The following is a 25,170-nucleotide window of genomic DNA, read 5'->3' as shown; positions in this document are numbered from 1 at the left end:
TAAATATATGAGACAAATAATAAAAACAATACAAGTTATCATATTTGTTTAATGCTTGAGTTACAATATTTTAACTAATTTTACTGTCAACAAAAAATCACGCCATTACATGAGCTTAAAAATAGGTAAGTTTGGTCACCATGGAACAAAATTTGTCCATCGTGGTTTGAAATAAAATTCCTAAAACTTAATTCACTAAAAATATTTGTTAAACATCCAAAATTTAAATTGGCTTATACATACTTGTACTATATAATTTGTTTTATACAAATTTTAATTAATAGCAGACTTAATAACTTGTATGAACTAAATACGCTACAAAAATAATAATAATTATATACTAACCAACTGTATGTGATAAATTTAAAAAAAAGATTGATTAATTATTCGACTTCAAATCATCCAAAAGAGTTTTAAGTAAATCTTCTTGTTTTTTAATTTCCACCAAACGCTTCTCGTGATTTTCCAAATCGGCCTTTCGTTGATTTTCCTAAAATAAAATTATGTTTTTATCGCGAAAACTGCGTTTGTACAACAAAGATGTTTGTTGGCAAACAACAGAGGAAAACTTCACAATAAAACGTGGTTGGCTACTGTTAAAGCAGACATATCACATATCACTAAACGGATAAAGACTGCTTGATAAAACCCAAATGAAAAAAAGACACACAATCGTCGGTCTAAAAATACATTAACTAATAAGCCAGTATTTTTTTTTTTTTTTCATCTTTCAAAGTAGTAAATACGTTTAATTAATGAAGTGTACGTTTGTCACAATGTGTAACTTAACCCCAATAAAGAATAGAATGCACATGTCGCATGTTCCAAATTCCAACCGCGCAAGACAAGCGTTTTGAATTGATTAATGTAGATTTTTTTTAATTTTAAACTCGTATAAAAAATTAAACAGCTCTACGTTTACTATAAATGATTCGAATGTGTTTTTTCCGAATGTTTCAATGTGTTTCTCATACTTACGATTATGGTTTTTCTGAATTCCATTTGATCGGTCAAGTCTTTTCTGATCTGCCATTTCAATTTCATTTCTTTTTCCCATTGTTGTTTCTTGTCTTTTAAATAATTTTCGTTGTCTCTCGTCGACTGCTCGTACGATTTGCGTTTTTCTTCTTTTTGTCGGTCAAGGTACTGTTTTCTTGATTCCAACTGTTCCCTTAAAATTCTATTACTTTCCTAAAATAAAACAAACCTCATTGAAAACAAAACTAATTAATTTTTAACTTCCATTGTGATTCATTGAGGATAAGACGCTCATTTTTTAAACAAAATATTCGCTTTTTGTAGTTATTCATTATAAATGTTATTTTAAAAAAATTATTTATTTATGACCAATTCGTACACAACGTTATAATTTAGGTATAAAAAGTAAGAAAATGGTTGTGTTTAAATAATTATTTATTTTTATTACAAATGTTTAATCGTTTGCTCTGAGTACGCTATTTTATTTTTAGCGCCAATTATAATGCTATCCCTTTCAGACCCATAATTTATTATTTTAAGACAGTTTTTTGTTGTCATATTCAGGGTGATTCATTAAGGATAAGACGCTAAGTTTTACTTAAGATAATTGCACTTTTATAGATTTTTATTTTAAAAATATTTGTATTTATGTTATTTCACAATATTTAATGTTTTAAAAAATATAAACTACAAAATTGCGATTATTTTAAGAGAAAAAAAATGTCTCGTCCTTAATGAATGACCCTGTATGTTTATTACACTATAGTTGACAACCAATTGTTGTAAATCATTATTCGCACAGGAGCAAAAAATCATTAAATTCAAGTTGCCAAAATATGTTTTATTCGATTGATTCACTTCGATATATAAAAAACGTTAAAAACAAACTACTAAAGTAAAAAAAGCCACACATTCACACACATTTAAGAAACAAAAAAAGTTTTGTTCAACAGCAAATAAAAAGGTTTTAAAAATCAACGCGGTACAAAATATAAACTTCTTGTGGCGGTATAAATTGTAAATTAAAATCATGACTTTTATAATTTATGTTGACTTTGATTGAACAAATTTAAGTTGGGCAAGTCAAACCCATTGCTTATTTTTTGTGAGATTAAATAGAGATTTTTTATAGTATTTAAATTATACAAACCATTTTATTGACAACTCGACCAAGAAACTTTTTTTATTTAACTAACCTTATCTTCAATTGGGTTAAAACAAAAAAACCTTGGCCGGTTTTGCATAATTGTGATTGTTAAGAAATATGTCTAGCCGTTTAAACATAAAAAATACATATTAATACACAAATAGATTCATTAATTTAGGGAGTTTTTTATTGTATTTTTGGAGTTTAATTTGTTGTAAACAAAGGTCGGGGCGCTCAATTATTATGTGATAGTATAATATTATAATATAGTATACAATTTACTTCTAAGCGTTCCCTACGGGCTCTGTCCGATTTTTGGGCGATTAATCGCTTCATTTCTTCGATATCGTCCATCTGCTTTGAGACTATTTTCGACATTTCTTCGTTTTGCCTTTGCCGTTCTTTCCTAATGGTCGCTTGGTGTCTCGCGAATAGCTCGTTTTCACGTTTCAGTCGCATCTTAGAAATATTTTGTAAATTAATTCCCAAACGCCGGAAAAACACACCTACCGCTCAGCTGTCTCGCGAGAGAACGGTACTGCGCAGTAACCAAAACGCATCACTCTCTTGTGCGCCAGCGCAGACAGGAGTGACGCTTTTCGGTTTCTGCGCAGCACCATTCTCTCGTTGGACAGAGTATAAAATAACAGCACAGGTTAGATAAGACCAGACGGTTAGGTTGGAAGTTTTGGAAGTTTTGGTCGGTTCACAATATTTTTTGGCAACTACATTGCTTTAATAGGGTGTGCACCTATTGGTTCTATCTAATCTGTGACGGAATCTGGTTGGAAAGTCAATCTAACCTTTGCGTCCATTTCTTCTTCGCTGTCTCCTTGCACGGTTTTCTGTACGGTCAATGCAAACGGACCATCGTCAACAAGGTGTTCAAGATCCTTTTTTAACGGTACATTCAATCTATTCCTGACAAACCGTTTCATTTCCTCCGCTCTTTCGGCATATTTCTTCATTTGGTCCTTTTTTTCTATATGATAATAATATAACCGTACATATATTCACTACGAGCAGCTAGTTAAACGAGATTCGAATAGTGTATTATTCGTTTTAAATTAAAAAAAAAAAACAGTACAGTTCAACCTTACTTTGGGGCTATGTCTGTTTGATTGCTGACATTTTTTTAGAGCCTAAACGAGTTTAGAAGGATTGGAACTTACCTAGCACCCCCTGTAGTTGCGCCAATAATAAAATATCATATAGTAATATTAATTTTAATTCTTAACGGATTATATTTGTATGTAACAAAGTATAGGTATTTCATTAGCGTGTGATACTTCTGAATTTGATTTTCTAAAAGTTGTATTTCTTATATTAGAGCTTCTCAGAATAATTATGGATCAACTTTACAAACATTGTAAATACTTGGATGTGGTAAATAAAATCTCTAGCGATTAGACAATTTTGAATTGAATCCATCACTGTGTCCGTGTCGTTAAGTTGGCCAATTGTGTTATCATAATACACAAATATTTGAATAATTAAAATGTAAATGAAATAATTACCATTTTTTTTTGTGCAAAATTGGTTATTATTTTATTACATTTTAATTTATTCGATTAAGACATAATCTTTTTATTTCAATTATTATGTTACTCGATTTGTTTTACATTTTACCAAACTCCGACTGCAAACATGTGTATAAAATAATATGTACTATACAATTTTGTCAACACTAACCGTTTTGCTCTTTTTCTGTCAATTTTTCTATCATTACTTTCAATTCCTCTTGGTCGTTTCTTGCCCACTCTTGTTGCTGTTTTCGGGTGATTTCTTTCTGTTTCATTTGATCTGTCAATTCGTTTTTTAATTTTAATTTCTTTTCCAACTCTTTTTGCCTTTTCGCTTCTTTATCGGCAGCCTCGACAAAAAAAAAACCACCATTCGTCAATTCCACTTGACACCGTTTTCACGCATTATATGGAATTTTATAAAAAAAAAAAAAATCATTCTCACTTGTTGTCGAATTGTTTCCAAATGATTTGCGTTGTCCATTTCTTTTTTCTTGGTCTTTTGTTCTTTAGCGAGCCTTTGTTTTTCTAAAATAATCGTGTAATTGTCATTCGAAATCTCTTTCTTCCGTTTGGCCGTCGCTGCCGACCTCAACTCATCGGAATTTTCACTGAAATATTAAATGGTTTAATTTTTGGAAACTTTACATATGGTATACCATCAAGTGTGGGAATTTTCATAACCTCTAGCTTAGCATCTTGTAAACTACCGGCAAAGTTTATGGTAAATTCATAAGACTTGGATCAACGTTCAACTCAAATATTAATACACCTTGTTAGTTTGTCACTGATTTATGTTATCTTCGCAGAGGAATATATAAATAATAACAACATTAATGTTAAGTATATTTCTCGAATATCATGTATCTAAACTAATATTCAATTGTGCTCTAGATAAACTTAGGAGCTTGTGGATCCATACAGGAGGTCACAACTCACAATAAGTAGAATATTATAAAGCGAAAGGTGAGCCGCAGTGTGACCAGAATGATGAAATTACATTTCTCTAATACATATTTTTAAATATTGTTTCACTACTCCAACCATGTGATACAATACATATGATTTGTCAGTTATAATATTATACCATTATCATGTGAAATTCGAATTTATGTATTGATTTGTATAGTTGATAAAGATTATATCTGTGCAGTATTTTACAACATATAAAAAAAGTATTTTAATTTTTTTATTTAAAGTGGTCACACTGTTGCTCGCCTACTTGATGATCACTTTGTTGTTTAGTACAATGCATGATTTAATGAAGGGCTCTATATCATATGTTTACTTACTTTATGTCTATAAGGTACTACCAGAAAACTTAAATTTAGCAATTATTAAAATACACTACAGTAGTATAGTTTTATAGCTCACATAAACATTTGTAATCGTTTTTCTTCCACGATTTGTTGTTCTTCCTCTTCCTGTTGTTTTTTCAAGATGTCGGCCTTTGCCTTGACATCTTCAACTGGATTATCCGGCTGCTGTTGTACTACTTCTACAATCGGTTCGGATCTACAAATGTATCCCAAGTATTATGATTTTAATTATGTTTTCCAGTAAATAAAATTTAATTAAAGTGTCCCAGTGAAAGCCTAAAAATATGGTTTAGTATGCAAAAAACAACCAAGTGATACAACAAATTTGACGTCGGTTATTATATTATCATAGGAAATTCAAATTTATCTAATGTCTGTTGGTTGATAATGATTATACTGTGTAGTATTTAACAACCAATAATAAAAAAATTATTTATTTTAATTTTAAATGGTCACACTGGCGCTCGTCTTTTTTGTTGCTTCGTTGCTAAGTACAGGACATTATATTATGATGATACAGCTCTTTTACTCAATGATTGAAACGTATTTCAGAAAATTTAAATAGGTACGGTTTCTGGTTAGAATAATAGCGAGCCGTGTATGAGGCTAGAACGATATTTTTTTTTTCTCAATTTAATAATCACAAAAAGCTCATCAAAACTCTGAGACCGCTGTCGGCACACGACTATACAGACCACGGCTGCTAATTGGTTTGCCGACAACAGTGAAATAAAGCCTGCACAAGTCATAAGTACCACTTCCGAAAAGTCAGAAACATTTTATAATTAGACAGCAAAGCCACTGCAACAGTTCAGTCCAAGTTGAATAACAAAACAAAAGCTATTAGGCCATCGAAACGTCATTGAATAAAATACAAGAAAACTAATTTAAAACTTTAATTCGCCACAATAACAAAGCATATAAAATAAGACTGTCGGAGCAATTGGAGAATCAACTGACCATTATTTATATTTGGCTTAACAATTAACAGCATTGGGCTAGTAGCGACTAAATAGAGACTTTGGATGAAGAATAAAAAATGTACCTATCTATTGAAAACAACCTTAGGAATTATACCTACACCTACCAGCAAGTGACAAGCTGCAGATTACCAAATCCAGTGTACATCAATAAACCACCGATCGACTACACTTCTAGTGTTTGCAATAAACATTAATCTTGTTAAAATGTCTGTTAAATATTATAGCTAAACTAGTGATGGGAATCCGAAAATCCGGATTTCAAAAAAAAAAAACGCTATAAAAATAGCTATATAGCTATTTAAGCTACTTAAAAATCATATAAGTGTTAAATAATTTTACAATATAAAGCTATGTACCTAAGTGAAATGTTTTTGATAAATATGTAAAAATAAAACAAAACACCAAAAAGATAAACTGCTTTTGGATTTGTTGAAATCCGAAAATCCGAAAGCATTTTATAGACAAAGTTGAGTTTTTTTTTTAACTTTTATCAAAAAAATGTTCTTGGTAAACATCTTTATATAGTAATAGTATTTAATTTTGTATTTATAAGATTTTCAAGTGGCCTTAATAGCGTTTTTTTGAAAAATCCGGATTTACGGATTCTCGTCACTTAGCTAAACGGTGATGCTGTTAAAACATTTTTAAGCCTAACATTAAGAAGAAAATTTGTTTTCTTATTTTATTTATTGTTTTTCTTGTATTTTCCGTGTACATGTATGTACATATTGTAATCTGTGTATGATATTAAGTATACATAATTGCTTTGGCCCCACAATAAGTAGGTACTTTCTTAGTACGGTTGCTGATCTACAGAAGTGATATCGTGGGGCAGACAAAAAGATAAAAACTCTTTATTGTAAAAGCATGACCTTATCAGATCCGATTTCCGAATCGAAAAGCTGAAAAAAAAAATGCCAACGGCACGTAGTGTTCCCAAGCGGTCACCCATCCAAGTACTAACTACGCCCGACGTTGCTTAACTTCAGTGATCGGACGAGAACTGGTGTATTCAACGTGGTATGGTCGTTGGCGATGGAACGTTGTTTTTTATGATCATTTATTACATTATGGCTAAAGTAAGTAAACTTTGACAATAAAAGATTACTAATTAAAATGTGAAAAATTATTTCAATGTAGCCCACGATAGTATTATTTAAAGAGACATTCGAATGGACAGTTTTTTTTCTATTCTAACACCAATTGAAAAACTTTCATAAAATCAAATATCAGACTAAAACTAAAACCGAAAAAATATAGCTTCCGGTTTTAATATTAAATGAATTAATTAATAATAATAATAGAACTTTGTCTTCCAAAATTGTGGACAAGTTCACTTAACTTATCTACTTGAATAAAGTTAGTCAAACGGTTCATTCTAACATGTACCTAACGGTACTTACTTCTATAATGTAAATAAATAAATATTTTTTATATTTATTATAAATGATTTTATTTATATATTATTCTATTTCCGCAGTGTATGAAAATGGAATTCCAATTTTGTATGGAATATTCTTTAGAGATAGTACTAGTTTTTTTTTTAACCCACCAAAATTCACCGAAACATTACAGAACACCACTTACGAACAAAATTACACCGCAAAATATTACATTGAATTCGACTAACAGGCACTCCATACTTACTTGAATGTATAGTTAAGTAATATAAAATACTGATTTTTTAATTGAATCTCTTAATTTCATGTCGCTAAAATAGGTAAATAACAATATTATTGTACGGTACTTGATAATTTTTATTTTTTTTGACTACTTTTTTTCCCCGAGTAGTTTATCAACACCGGATCCGGCTAAAGTTTTTTTACACTTGACAAACTTAAGTTTTGAAGTTATTAAAGGCGGCCGCCCTTTTGCATGTTTCGGGTGCATTAATGCGATCATTAAAATATATTGATCATTATAAAGTTTTTTACAAACGTTTGCAAACTGCTTTAAGAAATTACATAAAACGAACCACTCCGCAACTAGAGCCGGCCCAAACTTACATAATATTATGTAATTTCTTAAATCGAGCCCACGCGTTAGTTAAATTTATACAATCGATTTTTACGAGGACGTTAGGCGTACGGATTTTTATGTGAAAATAAACTCTTATAGATTTTAGCTTAGTTTTAAACACAGACCATCCATTTTCAAATCTAAAGATATATCTAATTTGTGAGGGCTGCGCGTTGGCGGATTTCCAAAATAGTATTTCTAGCAAAGTTAGAGCCATTTACGTTACATAAAATATACGTTTGTATTCATGAAATTTCGGTAAAAACCAATTTGATTGTCGAAAATCCAAAATTAATTACCAACAAAGAGAATCGCCGTGGCTGTACTAGTGATAGATGTATTAATATACATTTTGGTTTCCACTTAAAGTTAAGATCTAGAGAAAATATATTGTACTTACCCCCACTACCCTTTAACAACTCAAGGACTGTATCCTTTTACTAATGTGTATTTACCGGTGTTAAAATATGTATTTAGCGGTTTTGTCCGACTCGTCGCTAGTCTGTGCACATTAAATTGTATTGGTGTTTGATTTGTTATTTTTTTTTATTATCAACACAGACAGATAATAAATATTCCCTAAGCGGACCCTATTATTGTAACGGACCATTTTTTTTTTTTTTTTTTTACTTTACCCTCGAGGGTGTAGGACAATTCGGTTGACACTGGGAAACTTATAGTTTACTTACTTCGACTTCGGTTGTTCGGTAAATAAATGTTCGTTGGCTTTCATTTCGCATTCGACCAACTTTCTGATCCGATTGTAAACGCTTTTCTTATCTGCCGTTTCCAACAATTGTTTCTGCTGTATTAAACATTCGAAATCGTCTCCGGTTCTTATTCTAGATCGTTGCATTCGCCGTCGTTCCATATCGCGATTGGGAATCTTATAGTTATCCGGTTTTTTGCCCACCTAAAAAAGTAAAAACGATTTTTTTTTAATTAGTAAAAATTATCATTTTCGTCGTCGTGAAAAAATATGTGTACAAAGGATATTCCCAATTTTCCTGCCTGTGAAATGCACGACTAGTATAGCAGCATTCAAATAGTTATAAAAATATAATATGAAATCAAACTTAAAAATAAATGCCATAAAATACACATTTATTGACACAACAATGTCTCGAACATAATCGATATTATAATTTATTTGTCAATAACTAATCGTATGCCTGTTTGATTGCACGCATTGAAATTATATTAAAACAAAAAGACAATTTTCTCCACTTTGAGAAAGATAACACATGCATCAAGACTATTATGCTTTGAACTGTTTAAAGCACCGGTCCATTCTTAATCTTAACGTTTTACACGATTCAAATGTTTTTCTTTGTTGAGAAACGAGTAAGCAAACCGAGTGAATAAATTGAGTTTAGAAGTAAGCAAATCAAGCAAATTAAGTAAAAACGTCGAAAAAAAAAATTAGCAAATAAATAAATCATATAAACAGGTCGAGTAAATGATTAAACAAATTTTAGTAACCAAATCGAGTAAAAAGATCCGGTTAACGAGTAAATTAATTGAGTAACCGAGTAATCAAAATTAATGAAAAATAAATCGAGTAAATTAATCTGGTAAACGAGTAAACAAGTAAAAAAATCGAATAAGCTAGTAAATACTTTGAGTAAACGAGTAAAAACAAAACCTAGCAAATAAATCTAGTTACCGAATTGAGTAAACAAATTAAGATACTAATTCGAATTAATATGTAAATGAGTAGCGTTATCAAGTTGACTAAACGAGTAAGCAAATTATAAATTACAAAAAATAAATAAAGCATAAAAAAATGTCTTAACCGGACAAATTTTGACCATATATTTATGTTTAAACATCTCAACTGATAATAAACAAGTAAAATAATATCATAATAATAATTAAATAAAGTAGTAATTTAATATAAAATATAAACATCAATATTTAATATAATATAATATACATACGACAGTGTGAGTATACGGCATATTTCTTCGAAACGACTACTTATAATAGCTGTTTTGCGTTTGCAAATTTTTGAAACCGCGTTGGTTTATTTTGGCCAATACTTTTTGTGCTATCACAATTATTGGTACTGTATAAGCTGTAATAGTAATAATTTTACAGTATAAATCATCGACAAGTTAAATTTTTCGAATAAATTTACAACTACAGCAGCTGTAATTGTTATATTATTATCATTATTAAGCATCGCAGTCTTGTTACCTTAGGGCTTTTTAGGCAATCGCACAACGTTCGCTGGATACAACTGTTTGTTAGATAATATAATATTGTGTTTGTTGCCATAGCAATTATAATATTATATATTATGGTAATATATCAGCTACGACAAGGAACAGTATAATTCGATTGTATATACACACATATACAAACTAATTATATAAAAACGTTCTTACAGAGTATAGAAAATCCGAAAAAACAGCATTCGATATAAAAATTTAAAAAAAAAAACAATAATATTTTATCAAATACTCCACAAGTGCATTATATACCTTAAATAATTATTATCATAATAATAATCTTTTCAAAATGAAACAATACCAAGACAAACGAGTTTTCTGTGGGCCTACTTTGAAATTTTGATGATAAACGTTGGTAAAAAGGAGTGGTTTTATTTTCTATCAACCCAACTCGCTGCTTGGGATTAAGCTAAACACCTACAGCCCCTCTGACAAGGCAATGGCGTCTTCTATTAATTTCAACGCACCAAACGACCCGTCATCACTTACAACAACAATGTGCACACAATAATATATAATAATATCACGAGAAGTAATACTATTTTTGTACTACTCCTAACCGAAAGCGAACAATAATTATTTCCAAAACAATTAATCAACAAGCTGAGAAACAATGGCCGTAGTCGGTCGACGTTTTGACCATTTGGTAGACATATTTTAATAACAAACGTACAACCCGACTTCAACAGTCAAAATTCATCAGCTTAATGAATCTATCGCCATTCACATGAGCATGCTTTGAGAACAAAATATTTATAATATAACAGTTTTGTTGGAAATAATTAAAAAAAAAAAAAATCAAAATTTAAGTCTAAGACCCATTGAGTTTTTTCAACGAACACTGTGTTCAAATCAAGTCATCTGCCATTGTGCATTTAATAATCATCGCATAACTAATATGAAAATAAAAAGCCTAATACATTTTTAATAAAAAAAAAAATAGTTAAGCGATATCAGCGACGAAAAAAAAACTATTTTGTTGTGTAAAGAAATTTCAAGGGCATAAGGTCGACTGTAGTACAATGCTTAAAAAATAAAAAATGAACGTTTTTTTTTTTATTTTGTCAACGGTAATAAACAATACGGCAATCGTTTGGCATTGACATGACAGTTTTTTTTTTTAAATCATACTATGTAAACGGGCCCTTGTCTCAGACGATTCGTTGTAACTGTCACCCGAGTGTACTTATAAATACTTACTATGCAGTAAATATTGTTTCTGACCAAACTTGAGCTATTGCTTAAAAAGTGGCCAAATTCGAGGCAACAGATATGTCATGTTATGTCGAAATAAAGAGCTTGTCCAGATAGAAGAGAAACCAGTTGTATGCAAATACAGTCCTTAGGCTTAGCAACCTAACCCCTCCTCCCCAAACACCTTTTAAACCCTCTCAAAAATTGTTGCAAAATTTAAAATGTAACTTTAATATCTACAATATTACATAGTATTAACAAGACAATATTAAAATAGGCGTTATTAATTATGAATAAGAAGTATATTTAATAATTTTCAACCTATTGTTAGGCCTTTTTTTTACTTGCTATCAGAGTTGTACAAATTATCAAAAAAAAAAAATTGCTTCATATAAAAAATCGTTTAGTAAATTTTTAGTTTTTTTATTTGAATAACATTTTCCAATTTTTTCTCATTGAAAATAATAAATAATCATACTACTCTAGTATAATTTAATAGTAATAATATTTTCTAATTTTTTTATTTATACTTTTATGTTATAACTAATATTATATTCATAAGATATAATGTTAAAAAAAAAAATAGTTGAAAACTGCACTTCAAAACGTTTGAAAGCCATTCGAATAATTTTTACTTAAAGAATTTATTCTCTAAATACCTTTTTATTCGAATGATGCAAAGCTCTGCTTGCTATTTAGTATTTAATATAATAAATTAATGTTTTATTTTTAACAAATTTTGGCAAAGTTGTTTATTGGACATTTGGATTTCTAAATTGAAAAATAGTTATCCGAATGACCGATTTTCTTTAGCCGATCATTTTAAATTAGGTTTACACACAAAAAAATAAATACATTTAATATTTTTTTTAACCTTTTCATTTTCTCGTAGACTTATTATATTGCGAATGCAACCGTAGAAATAAAAACAAAACAAATTAGTAAAAAATAAAGCGGCATTGTTTTTTTTTCTATTGTTTTCATCAAACCCGTGACCTTCTAATATAGACTGTAATCCTGCAGATGAAAGGTATTTTATGTCTATTATCCAAACTGAAGGAGATGGCGCCGAATAACCGGTAATACCTTCTCAAGAACCTCCCAAAATTATGTTATAGTGGTAACCCATGTTATTATACCTATAATGTATGTGTAAAAAAAAAAAAATATGTAGACAAACATTATAACGAAATTAACCAAAAAGTGACTTAAACAATAAAAGTGTGGATTTTGAAAATTATTATGGGTTTAAAAACTTGAAACTCAGTACGTGGCCTGTTTTATATGAATACAAAATAAGTAAACCAAAAAAAAAAATTGGAAATTACCACATAAGTCTACTTGTGAGTTGTGAATATGATTATAAATTATTGTTATTACTATATATATATATATATATATATATTATATATTTATAAATATGATTAACTAAAATTTCGTTTGTGTAATACCCATTCGAGTACAGTAGCAGTCTAAGAGGAAAATAGGGGATGATCGTCATAATGAATTAAATATAACCTCGATTAGCCGTCGGCAAAGGTTTTATGGCGATTAATGTTTGATAGGCAGTTAAGTGTGTACATCCACGGGTAATCTAAAAGCAAAAAGGTAAATAATTAATGTGTCTTCCAGCTTAATGTGTTGCATAGATTATTATAGTTAGCTGTTAGGTTGTCACTCCAATTGGTCTGAGAGAAATTTGCACAACCATAGTCGATGTCGGGCACGAAGCCGTATTGATTCGTTTATCAAACTAACACCCCAACTACCCTAATTAGACCTTATAATATAGTTGACAAGTATTTTTGTTTAACTTAGGTATGCAATTTAATGGAAATTAACCGAAACCGTTTCGGTAAAACTGGTCTGATTTGATAAACGAATTATTTTCAATTTCTATTTGAGTTAAACAAAAAAAAAAGCACCTAAACAGCAAATAAAAAAACGCTAAAAAAATACCACAAAACGGTACTATTTTTTTGCTTTACTAATTTATGGGCTATTAAAAAAATCACTAGACGTGCTAGGGAAAATATCCAAAAAATAATTGTATTTTAGTTCTTGTTGCTAGTGTAGTGTTATTAAGCAGGGACGACCTTCTTAAAGAAATCTTTAGTCTATACAAAACTATATCTACTCTGAGCATTTGGCCTTTTTGTGACTTGCTCGGTATTCAAGAGAGAAAAATAAACCATTATACTTATTTTAATAATGGCGCGTATTTTTACTTTTTTTTTTTTTTTTAGTAATAAAAATATAAACATACACATTATTCGAGGAACCCAAGGTAGTAATTTAATAATACACATAGCGAATAAAACCAAAACAGACAATGGTAAACGCAAAGGAGAATATAATATTATATTATAAAATAGATAGGTAGTTTTTTTTTTCAATTTTCAATTTTGTTCATAATTATTATTATTCAAAGATACAATCTGAAAGTGTCGGAAACGCCCTCCCTAGTCAATATCGCTTTGCCCCAAGGCGACAGGTCATAACCCCTCTCGGTGTACAAAAACGGTCCGAATATCACTCTGCCCAAATTGCTCTCGTTCCTTTTCAAAAATCCTTTTTCTTTCAACCCTATCACCAAGTACCCGTTGGTGGCCATGTTCATGTCCATCCGTATGTCTGCGGCAAACTCATAAGTAGCGTCAGGGTCCATTCTGGTGTTGGGCACCGACGGCGACTGGTATTCCTTGAGACGTTTGCCCTTGTTGAAATGGACGATTTTAACAAAAGTCCTGGATTTCTCTGAGGACAACAGGCAACGATTGTTGTTAATATGTAATTTATTTGTTTAGAAATTCGAAACGGGGTTAACTAGGGTTAGTTTTGGTCAAAGTTGTTTTGCACCGACATTGTTAATTTTGAAATTAAAACATTTTGTTACATTATTATTTTTTTCATAATGTTACCCTAATTACTCTAAAATTATTAGTAAAAATACAACTTTTTGTAAAATCACTACGACATTATGAATTTTTCCCTCGTAGACATGGAAAGTGTATTAAATATCAGGCTTAAAAGTTGTTTTAAAATGTAAAAGAAGAACAATATAGGCGAGTAAAAATTTTGATGAACTAGACAAAGTTTAACTACTTTCGAAATACCGCGTTTACTGATAACGAGTGTAAAGTATGTTATCGGGGTGATAAGAAAACTGTGCTATCACAATGGCGGATGGAAAATGAGAAATCAAAATATGACAATAGCTATACAGCAGATTTCCATAGAGACTGTAATAGGTAACACAAAAGCATATCTTCAGGAGTTTTCACAGGTTTAAAAAAATTACTTGATTGACTTTGTTAATTTTTTAATTTAGTATTTTGTACCATTTGTACTTCGTTAATTTTTTAAAAAAATCGTGAAGATTGTGGACAAATAATTTTATCTATTTTTTCATCGATAAAGCGGGTAAAGCAAGTTTTCGGATATTATTATAACTGAAATTATGAGATATCACTTTGGAATACACACTAAAATAATAACCTGTAGATAGTAGACATTTTAAACAACACGGAGACCTGACATACATTTGTGATAAATCTGTAAGTCATTACTTATTTTACTGACCGTGAGGTAATATTAAATTGCTAGCTTCATGCACGACCACGTGCAACGTTTCTCGTTCTTTTTTGTACGTTAATGTGATGCGCAAACTGGAATTGTTTAGATCTGGCTGTGTAAAAACATTAAAAATAAATAGAGATTTCCTCAAAAAGTGTGCCATAAATGTATGTCACTCTATTTGTTTTCATTGTTTATTTTTCTGTATCTAAAAATATTAGGTTTTCCGGGTTATCTCCATTATAACTATGTCAACTACAAAGAAACATAATTCCACTATTTTATGGCTGGGGTTAAGTTAAAAATGTACAAAACACTTTTCAATATATATGATTAAAATAAGTTTCATTGTTTACCTATCCTTATCTCTTATCAACCTTTATCTATTATCGTCTTTCGTTATCACGCTTCCTTATCTCTTATCACTTATCCTTATTATTAACTATCAGGCGAATCGTGAGAAATGTTCAGCTAGGATTAGAAGTGGGTGGACACCATTATATGTCTCCCACTGTTCCTTTTAACACACCACGGGGTTCAAAAGATAAAAAACAATAAAATGACATAGCATACATTTACAATACACCGGTACACTAATAATAAACAGTAATCTGACTAACCCATGAGTTTTTATAGAGTTTCACGGTCTGGGCTCCGTCGTCACTTAGCGTTAAGTCGTCGAGAAAATACAAAGCATGGCCGACCGCGTCGTATTTCCCTTGATGTTCATGGTCGAACACCGAAATTCTAAAAAAAAAAAATAATTTATTAAAATTTAAAAAAAAAAATCTACAAATCCGGCACCTTCTACCTATGTACTTAGCAATGCTTGTACCTTAGAACTTTATTGCTTATGGACTTGGTGCTCAAGAAGAAATCTTCGTTCACCACCGGGCTCATGGCGGCGCTTATGGTTTTGCTGGTTTTCGAAATTTTTTCTTGTGGCAACAACGTGAGTTTCAACGTTGTTTTATACGGTCGTTTGTCTTTGCCTTTGGGCGCCAACCCGTCCAGGTTATCCACTCGAACGAACAACCTAAAGTGTACAAAACAATAATATATCATGAGTTCTGCTAACAGCACAAAGGGGACAAGTCCGCTTTTATCAATTTCGTTGTTATCGTCTTTCCGCACTATGAGCACACGTTGTTTAATGAAATAGTACACAGAAATATTACAGAAAAAGCACTTGTCCGTGACCGTATTATTGGTTTTATGTTTAATTTAGGAGGTTAATAGTGTTATTTGATACAATTTTTCCAATTAACTATTTAAATGGATCAGTTGGTTATTTGAAAAGAAATTACAAGTCCGATAGGCGACTAACTGATTTAATAATAACTATCATCTTAACAAACTATATTGCGATTATATAGACAACTGACTGGATATGTTGTGTGACTCAATTGTCCAAATAAAAACCAGTATAAAGGGAAAATTGTGGTTGGTATCAAAATTACAATACATTTTTTTATTGCGTTGCTGTTGGTTTTATTATCAAATTTGTTTTATAGTTATTATTGAAACCTAGATTTCGTAAAATGGTTGATTTTGAAACCAACCACAATTTTCCAACATAATTTATATTAACTATGGACTGGTTTTATGGTAAATATTCTTACACATTATGTGTAAACAGTGTGGTCACTTAGAAAAATCATTTTTTTAGAATCGTTCTTTAGCTGATTTTAAAAATAAACACCTCGTTTATCTATTTCGAACTTTTTTAGGTGTTCAGAAGTACTCTGCATCAGAGGGTCGCAATAAGAAGAATATTTTAAAATAAGCGAAAAGGCGAGTCGCAGTGTGACCAAAATGACACAATTACATATTTCTCTGGTACATATTTTCAATTTGTTTTGCCACTACAACCATGTGATACAAAACACACGACTTGACAGTTATAATATTATTATGATGTGAAATTCAAACTTATCTATTGATCTGCATACTTAATAAGGATTATACTGTGCAGCGTTTAACAATTTATAGCAAAAAAAAAATTTCATTTTTGTTTAAAGTGGTCACACTGTCGATCCACATTTTTGCCTTTGTGATTACAACTGTGCCAACTTATCTGGCGACGATATTTTTACTCTACGCTCTGCATGCGATCTCACGATATTTTCTCAGGTGTACTAATCAATCATAATAATGAAAAACATATTATATTGTTTACTTTTTCGTGTGCTGGTCGTATGTGATTTTAAAGTTGACATTTCCATAGGCCTGTTCTTGATGCGCGTTCGGATCGACCGGCGGCACGTTCTCCGTGGCCGTTTTCCAATTGTTGGCGGCCACCGCTTCGCTGGACTTGGACCTCATGGAAGTCAACTTGCTGGTGACGTTCATCATGGAAGTAGCGACAGACCCGAAGCGGTGCGAACGCACAGCAGGTGTTGTGGTGTCGTCGGCGCTTATCGAAGACACGGCAAAACTGTCCGAGTCTGTTGTTGAGGTGGTCATGTCCTTTATTACGGTACGCAACAACAAATCATTAGTTTGGATATTAAAAATAGTACGAACAACACACCTCGAATGGAAGCGGGAAAAACCCAAAACAATACAAATGTTGTCTCGCAATGAGTAAGTGTAATATTAAGACAAATATTTTACAAGAGTAGTATTAAGATATTGCGAAGGAAGCGCAAAAGGGCGAACTGCAGTGTGACCACAATGACGAGATTACATTCTCTGGTACATATATCTGGTCAATTTGCTTAACCACTATAACCGTGTGATATAATACGTCATAATATGACTTGTCACTTATAATATTATCACATTACCGTGATGTGAAATTCGAATTTATCTATTGATTTGTATGGTTTATAAGGATTTGCAGTGCAGTGTTAGCAACAACCTATGAAAAGGTTTTTTTTTAATTTTGATTATAAGCGTATATATTTTTTACTTTTTTGATAGTTTTTTCTAATAAATCTAACTAACCTGCCCGTAGCTAAATCGAAAATCGATGAATATTTTAATGCTCGCCGATGAATTATTATTTACATTGAAAATATTATTACTTGCCTGCATGCTCTGCGACTTGAGCCATCCGGCGGTCTCTTTACACGAAGCCGGAGAAAGATAGTCCATCTTGTCTTCTTTCTTGACGAAGTCTTTTTTCGGGGACGTTATACTCTGGATAGAATAAAAAATCACAGTAGTGCAAATGTATTCGTATTATATCGAATGGCAAAAAAAAAAAGCACAACGGTCACAAACGCTCACCAAATCCGGCGTGGAAGTGGAACTGACTCCGGCAGTGATCGGTTGCAACATCATCATGCTGACACCAGCCAATGTCTGAAAAGAGTCTGGGGTTTTCGGGTCTTTGGTTTTTTTAATCGCTTTGCCCCATTTGCCTTTTTTCTTAACGGTCGGCTGCGATTTCTGTTGGGGATCGTCCTCTTCGCCGTCGCTCGTCACACCGCCAGACATGGACAAACCATCCTCGTCGTGAGAAATGGCTCTGCCAAAACTGGAATCAATCAATACTGTCAATAAGATCCTATTCCATATTGATTCTCATATGCCACGTTACGGTCTTATAACTATAATTGATGTCGACTGTACTAGTCCCTAGTACTTAAACCCGTATAATTTCTTATCGGTGGCACAGCCAGGTGGATTTAAGTTAGCAACCTTTATAACCTATCGGCCTGTCCAGACCCCCCCCCCCCCATATTGCTGCCACCGTCGAAGAAAAAGTTTTATACATTTTTTTAGAACTCCACCACCCCTTCGCTCCTTAATATCTAAGCTCTAGCACACTTAAAGGCCACTGTTTTCGATTTCTTCTAACCCCCCCCCCCTTTTTCTCTTCTTTGCCAAGTTTCCTTTCGCCTTCATTGTCAATACTATTAGGTATCTGCTGCATCTTTGTCGTCTACACTCCATAAAACATTTATATACATATATCAATATAATTTCTTCAATTATTAAAGCATAACATACCAAACATAGATGGGCAACAAATATCGTAGTAAGTCTAAATTACTTGAACTTTATCGTTTTTCCAAAAGATAATTGACAATATTCTCATTTTAAATTTAATTTATAAATAAAGATTTTGCAACTCTTATGCCCGTCTCTGATTCCAATATTGTGTTATGTTTTATTGTAATTACAACTCAAAATTCTAATCCATATGTCAATTGCCGGTATCAGAACCATCCAAAAGTACGTTTAAGTCTGTTTCGAATCCGTTTGGGCTTTATCATATAAAACGCTATTGTTTCGCTTACAAAAGTCCTCATATTTTTATAACCACAATCTTGAACCTTACAACTCAACTACCAACTTCATTGATTATCATCACAACTTACCTATCACATAGGCTCTGTTTTTATAGGGTTCTGTTTTATTATCTCCAAGCCTATACTATGCTTTACTCTTACTAATTTTTTACTGTTTTTTCAAGTGGTAAACTCTTGTTTGATTCCGAGTCGGAATTTCCGACCAATAGAATATTATTTGCTTATCAACTGTTTGCGCCATTATAATATCTCAACCTTGTGTACGATTTATGTAAAACTCAGCTATTGCCATTTACCAAAGAAAACATACAGTCAAATCTTAAAGCCAAACTGTGTGCCACAACCTTTAAAAAATGTTAGCACCAAAACTCACATACACACACAATTAACGTACTCCTTTACTTAACGTCTACCGTAGGACATCTTAAAGGGGTGTTTGCGCTCTTTTCCCCACCCTGTAAATAGATCGGTGTCATATTGTTATACATCTTTTTCTCCGTATTATACTTCTCATCGATCGAGGCAGTGTTTTCATTTCCTTTTTTTTTTTTGTGTGTGTCTTGACCCACGATATCTTGAAATGAGATATCACCACACATATTGGAAGAAAACAGAAAATTATGCTCACCTGGATATTTTTTGAACAGTGTAACACTCGGTGCTGCCAGCTACATTGTTTGCCGCCGAGTTCAGTAATCCCAGATTGATGCCCACGTCTTCTGGCTGACGGCCGACTCCGATGTAAAAAAAACAACAACGATACCAATTTTTGAACATTGCGAAAAAACCCTATAAGATCACAACGATAATAATATATACTATTGAGTATTTTAATCTAAATATAGGCTACGTAATATGTATATTGGGTACTAAAAAAAAAAAAATATAGGTCACCGAGTTTTTTTAAACGCGGATCATAAACGATTTACACACACACACATAATATTATATACTGACCTTAAGCTTATCAAAAGTCATTTTCTCGTTTCAACGCGTCAAAGATGGGTTTAAGCTTCATACTTGGCCACCTCCTATTCTACTTGCTGTAGGCACACCGAGACGGATATATTTTTTTTTTTTTTGCAAGTCTCGATTGTGTGTATTAAATTTCGAAACTCACGGATCGGATAATACGGTGTATACATACAGTCGAGTGTGCCGTAACAGTTTTTCAAATGCACGACATCATACACTCGAAAACAAAATATAATTTTTCCCAATATTGTACAGTTGGGTATACCCACACTTGTAGTAATATGCTAGGCACGAGTCGGTGCAGACAGATGTTTCGGTCAACTGTGCAAACACATAAAAATGCAGGCGAACATCATCGCCGTAGGCCCCTATCGTGTAATATAATAATAATAATAATAATATACTATAATGATTATTGTATCGAAACACAGTAATAATAATACTATTAATAATATTTAACTAGACAAAAATGTCCAATATGATATGCACGTTTATCGACATCGGAAGTAACTATCTTTTTCTACAATATATATGTATATATATATAGGTATAATATTGTACATTGCGAAAATGTACCACAACATAGATGACCTGGATCGCAACACGATAATGGTCAAAAGGAAACGGTTTGCAAAATTAAAATATTAAACGGCAAGTACCTACTACCTAGGTACCTACACTTATATTTTGCATTGGGCGAACGATTGCCCACTTTGGAGTTAAGTTAAGGAGACATTGAAGGTGATCCGTTTCCGATTACTCAAGTCAGTGGCGTTTTTGGAGAGGGTAATAATGATCACTATATTATTAATTTATTAGTATAGGCGTGGCAAAGTTTTATATCATAGTACCTAAGTACCCCATTTGATTTTTGCATCTTGAATTTTTCTGATATTTTCCAAACCCTTGTGCCCCCGTTAAAAAATGCTGATTTATTTTCTCAATTTTTTGCCTCAAACCGCAGACGAGGTATACATTTTTGACAATTACAATATTACTTTTTCCCGTCAATTGCGTGATACTTACTGAAAATCAAGTAAAATATAAATATATACGACATCATACTCACTTTTATATATTATGACAATTTCATATAATTTATAACAAATGTATTAAGTGCACGTTTATTATTAAAATGTGATCAATTCGTAAGTGTGTATGGATTGATGATTGAACGACAAACAAAAAACAAATAATCCGTCTCGTGTGTAAATCGCAATGCTAAGATGTAATTTTTATAATTAGAAAAAATAATGTTTATCCAAATAAACCGAATAATTGCCTTTAATATTTGTTTTGGCTACAATTTGTGAAGAGTTAATGATAAAATTCTAAATCCGGTCGCATGTTTTATTCGCGTGTCCATTATCCAGTTAGTATATATGTAGCTTAAAAACCCGAGACCCAGTTTGATTAGTTGAACTGACTGAAACTCGGCGGTTGGAAACTCGATTGGTTCAACTGACTGTAACTCGGAGGTTGGAAATTCTGTTGGTTGAGCTGACTGTAATTCGGAGTTTGGAAACTCGATTGGTTGAAACTCGGAGGTTTGAGATTCTGTTGGTTGAACTGATTGTAGTAATTATTCATATCGTCAGTAAATCCGCGACCGAGTTGTTCTTGAGAATTGGACAAGCCGGCGTCATGGTCGAGTTCAGAGTCTGCTGCTCTGGCTTTTCGGTTTGCAGGCACACCTTTAAAATTGAACGTTATCTTAATATTATAATATAGAACTTATTAGGACATTATACTATACGAATGTAGGTCAAACTATTCATATACAACTGAATGATGGCCATGAATAACGTTGTAACTGACATTTTCATCAAAACCGGCAAAATAATGCTCTACCGCGCGGACTTGGGGATTTTTTTCTTAAGCACGTTGGTAACCCTGGGACCGGGTAAACACTATACGTGCAACTAGAGGAAAAATCTAATTTTTTTAATATTTCAATTTTGTTGTCAGTTGCAACGTTTTTCTAGCCAACCATCAATTGGTGAAGGCACCAAAAATGTATAATACTATTGGTTGGTAATGATCACACCGATTGCAATAATTAAAGACTACTAGCAGTGATTTAATTTAAGTGAGAACTAAAAATAATACAATCAAATTTACAATATCATACTGTTAACCGCATGATGGTATCGAGTTTTAAAGAAATACACATTTGACATAACATAAAGGCTAACGACATAATATGAAATAAATAATAACATTTACATTGGGAAATCTAAGGACGCTATGAACCGTATGTATTGCTGTCTTTTCGTTTAGGATTAGGTAAGTTATAATACAAAAATATTATTTTATTTTCGTATTTTGCTAAAAATGATCAAATAGTTTATTATATTGGTATTGTGTTTTCAAAGGCCGTGTGCGCCAACAATAATCTATTGAACTGTTTTTTAAGCAAATGTGTTATGTATCAATAGCAGTAAAATAATAAAACAAATCACTATTTGATCAAAAGAAGCATTTTTTACAAACTTTATGATTTAACACCTACAAACTATGTATATTACTTGTTAGGATCTTTATCGACCCCGGGTACAAAAAAAGGTTATATTACCGTGTAATGTATTTTTCTAATGTCTACCATTAGAGACAGGATTAAATATTATTAATCCCCTAGGCAAATCATATTTGCCATCCTATTACCATAAAATGTTTTCAAAAGATTTAAAATAAAAGCCATAAAAAGTGCCGTTCTGGTAAGTAGTTAATACTTAATACTAAATTAGTTAAGCTAATACTGTGTTATAATTATTGGGTCACTAACTGATTTTATTTGTCCTATTTTAAGATAGACTGAAATAACACTTTTTGTTTTTAGTAAAAGTTAAAAATTAGTCATTAATACAATTTAACGATTAAATTGCCAACAAGAATTGCCATGAGCAAATTACATTTGTAAAAAAAAAAATTAGGACAGTGAAGACGGTGATGGATTCACAAATTATACAATAACTAAAAGTGGTTTTATCACTTTCAAATAAACGTTTCGATGCAAAAGCGTAGGTATGCGGTAAAAACTATGAAAAACAAATATATATAAATAATTATTTTAGCCAATAAATATGTTAGTAATCGAGTCATATGATTTTTTAGAGTTTTGGATCTAAAAAAAATGTGGCAAATGTAGGTTATTAGTTTTTTAAGTTAAAAATTATTTACTGACAATTTTTAACTGGTTGGTTTGGTAAAATTACTATAATTTTTAAAATAAAATGGAAGTGTCTTCTGTAAGTGTTATCTCCCTTTATGTTCAAAGTGTATTAATATTAATTCAAAATAAGCAAACATCAGCAGATAACATACTAAATTGTCGAAGATCTATGGTACATTTAGACTAATTTTGATTTTTAATAATAAAAACAATGTTCTATCTTGTATACGTTATAAGGTCACTCACTAGATCTACATTCAGTCAGTCTAACTTTTAAGTACTAAAGCTATGCCAATTAAGTTAAATAAAAGAAAAAGTTTTCATCCTTTTTCAAGGGAAAGGGTTAATAATATTTTTTGTTTTTTTCCTTCATACAAGTTAAAAAAAAAAAAAATCCCCTCACACAAATTTAGAAGTACTTCGACTATTTTCTTAAATGTTAAATTTTTGTGGTGGTTTTCTAGATTTTTTAATGATACATTTTTGTCTTTTTAAAATATACTAATACTATAATCGGCCCAGCGGTTTAAAACAAAAATATTTAAAAAGCTACACAATCTAAGCCATTGGGCAAAAGACTTGTAACTGTTATAGCATCCAAGTAGGATATAAATAATAACATTAATACTTTTAAAACTTGGCTGTATTAATTATGTTTAAACTTACCACAATATGCGTTTTGGAAAACCACAGCCAACACGATGGTGACGATTAAACATTTTGTATTCATGTTGTTCTGTAAAATACAATAAGGCTACTTATACTTTTTAATTTACTTTTGTAAATTTTCAAACTATAAATTCACAAATACAAGTTAACGACAATTGACTGCTTACCGATTTGATGGGAAGAGTTTTCGCACTTGTCAAGTCAGTACTATAAAGTTACTAACACCGGATGATTTCTGCTCCAAACAGCGATTCAATTGAGGTATTTAAACTAAATGACGTTACCATTACTAGATAATACCTACCATTTGCATAGCACATAAAATGATCATATTTTTTTATCTAACGATTTTAGGCGCCTAACAATAGTTTGGGTGAATTTGCATTTTTGTCTATCTCGAATGGTTGTGTGTAATTATAAAAGTATACTAATGCTATTAAAGTGCACCGGAACAGTGTTATCGACTAACAGACGGCGTATTAGCCCCTCAATTACCGACCAAGTAGGCATTTAATGTTTGTCATAAATAGTAAAGGATAATATGTAAAAAAAAAAATACACAATCTACCGAATTTTATATTGTCCCCAAAAATATACATACCTACTAGTAAAACACATCAGAATGATTAAGTACTTCGTGCATATTTTTGACACGCAATGTCTAGTATAGCTTCATGTAAAATGTATTTTTGTGCTCTAACTAGAAAGAAACATTAAACTTGTTTTCTCCCAAAAAAAAAAAGGTGGATTATTTTTCAACTTTTTGGTCGTTTTATATTTTTAGCTAAAAAAGTTCCAAATCAAATCTTTATATTAAAAATTAAATTATCAAACATGTTTTATAATATACGTTCAAGTTGATCCATTTGTGGCCTGATAACGTACACCGATTTTTTTTCCTTCAAAAATCTGTACTGAAGCTTTTTTTATTATGAAAAAAAACAACAATTCCCTAATTTGTAGTTCAGAGTAGTTTTATCTCATCCAAAAAATCTCCTTGGTTAGGGTATTCCCCAAACAGAATTACAACGGACAAGCAGAGTTGTGCAAATTCTTATTCGACTAAAAAATTGTTTTCCTATATATACCGAATTTATATTTTTTTTAAAAGTATGAATA

General features: G+C 31.4%; 3 protein-coding genes and 1 non-coding gene across 6 annotated transcripts; all 4 read right to left on the bottom strand.

The window, feature by feature from the left end:
* Positions 1-352: 352 nt before the first annotated feature.
* LOC126839897 (calponin homology domain-containing protein DDB_G0272472-like) lies at positions 353-10,281 on the bottom strand. Of its 2 annotated transcripts, XM_050575334.1 has the most exons (10): positions 10,169-10,281; positions 9,910-10,046; positions 8,659-8,882; positions 5,023-5,163; positions 4,094-4,259; positions 3,818-3,998; positions 2,929-3,107; positions 2,408-2,584; positions 979-1,191; positions 353-490 (listed from the first exon to the last, which is right to left on the bottom strand). In XM_050575334.1, the coding sequence occupies exons 2-10, from the start codon at positions 9,928-9,930 to the stop codon at positions 380-382; spliced, it is 1,413 nt and encodes a 470-aa protein (XP_050431291.1). In that variant the 5' UTR covers positions 9,931-10,046; positions 10,169-10,281; the 3' UTR covers positions 353-379. The 2 variants fall into 2 exon arrangements, with proteins under 2 accessions (XP_050431291.1, XP_050431290.1); XM_050575333.1 differs by lacking the exon at positions 10,169-10,281 and having other exon boundaries at positions 9,910-10,071.
* Positions 6,866-6,984, bottom strand: LOC126839952 (5S ribosomal RNA). The gene has a single exon (XR_007685998.1). It is a non-coding gene; the product is annotated as a 5S ribosomal RNA (ribosomal RNA).
* A 3,420-nt stretch (positions 10,282-13,701) lies between the features above and the next one.
* Positions 13,702-20,577, bottom strand: LOC126839873 (uncharacterized). The gene is made up of 9 exons (XM_050575297.1): positions 20,193-20,577; positions 19,864-20,024; positions 18,208-18,457; positions 18,007-18,117; positions 17,153-17,442; positions 15,809-16,009; positions 15,594-15,720; positions 14,980-15,085; positions 13,702-14,154 (listed from the first exon to the last, which is right to left on the bottom strand). The coding sequence occupies exons 1-9, from the start codon at positions 20,211-20,213 to the stop codon at positions 13,823-13,825; spliced, it is 1,599 nt and encodes a 532-aa protein (XP_050431254.1). The 5' UTR covers positions 20,214-20,577; the 3' UTR covers positions 13,702-13,822.
* Positions 20,578-21,262: 685 nt separating this feature from the next.
* On the bottom strand, positions 21,263-24,345 carry LOC126839890 (uncharacterized). 2 transcript variants are annotated; one of them, XM_050575324.1, is made up of 3 exons: positions 24,219-24,345; positions 24,049-24,118; positions 21,263-21,904 (listed from the first exon to the last, which is right to left on the bottom strand). In XM_050575324.1, the coding sequence occupies exons 2-3, from the start codon at positions 24,110-24,112 to the stop codon at positions 21,624-21,626; spliced, it is 345 nt and encodes a 114-aa protein (XP_050431281.1). In that variant the 5' UTR covers positions 24,113-24,118; positions 24,219-24,345; the 3' UTR covers positions 21,263-21,623. The 2 variants fall into 2 exon arrangements, with proteins under 2 accessions (XP_050431281.1, XP_050431282.1); XM_050575325.1 differs by having other exon boundaries at positions 24,049-24,136; positions 24,219-24,312.
* Between the last annotated feature and the right edge of the window lie 825 nt (positions 24,346-25,170).

The sequence above is a fragment of the Adelges cooleyi genome, unplaced genomic scaffold, assembly GCF_023614345.1.
Source record: "Adelges cooleyi isolate 19-005CV unplaced genomic scaffold, UGA_ACOO_1.1 ACOO_flye_CR_arks_rails_tigmint_CR_PRNA_31, whole genome shotgun sequence".
Classification (NCBI taxonomy): Eukaryota; Metazoa; Arthropoda; class Insecta; order Hemiptera; family Adelgidae; genus Adelges; species Adelges cooleyi.
This window is presented reverse-complemented; position numbering and strand designations above follow the sequence as displayed.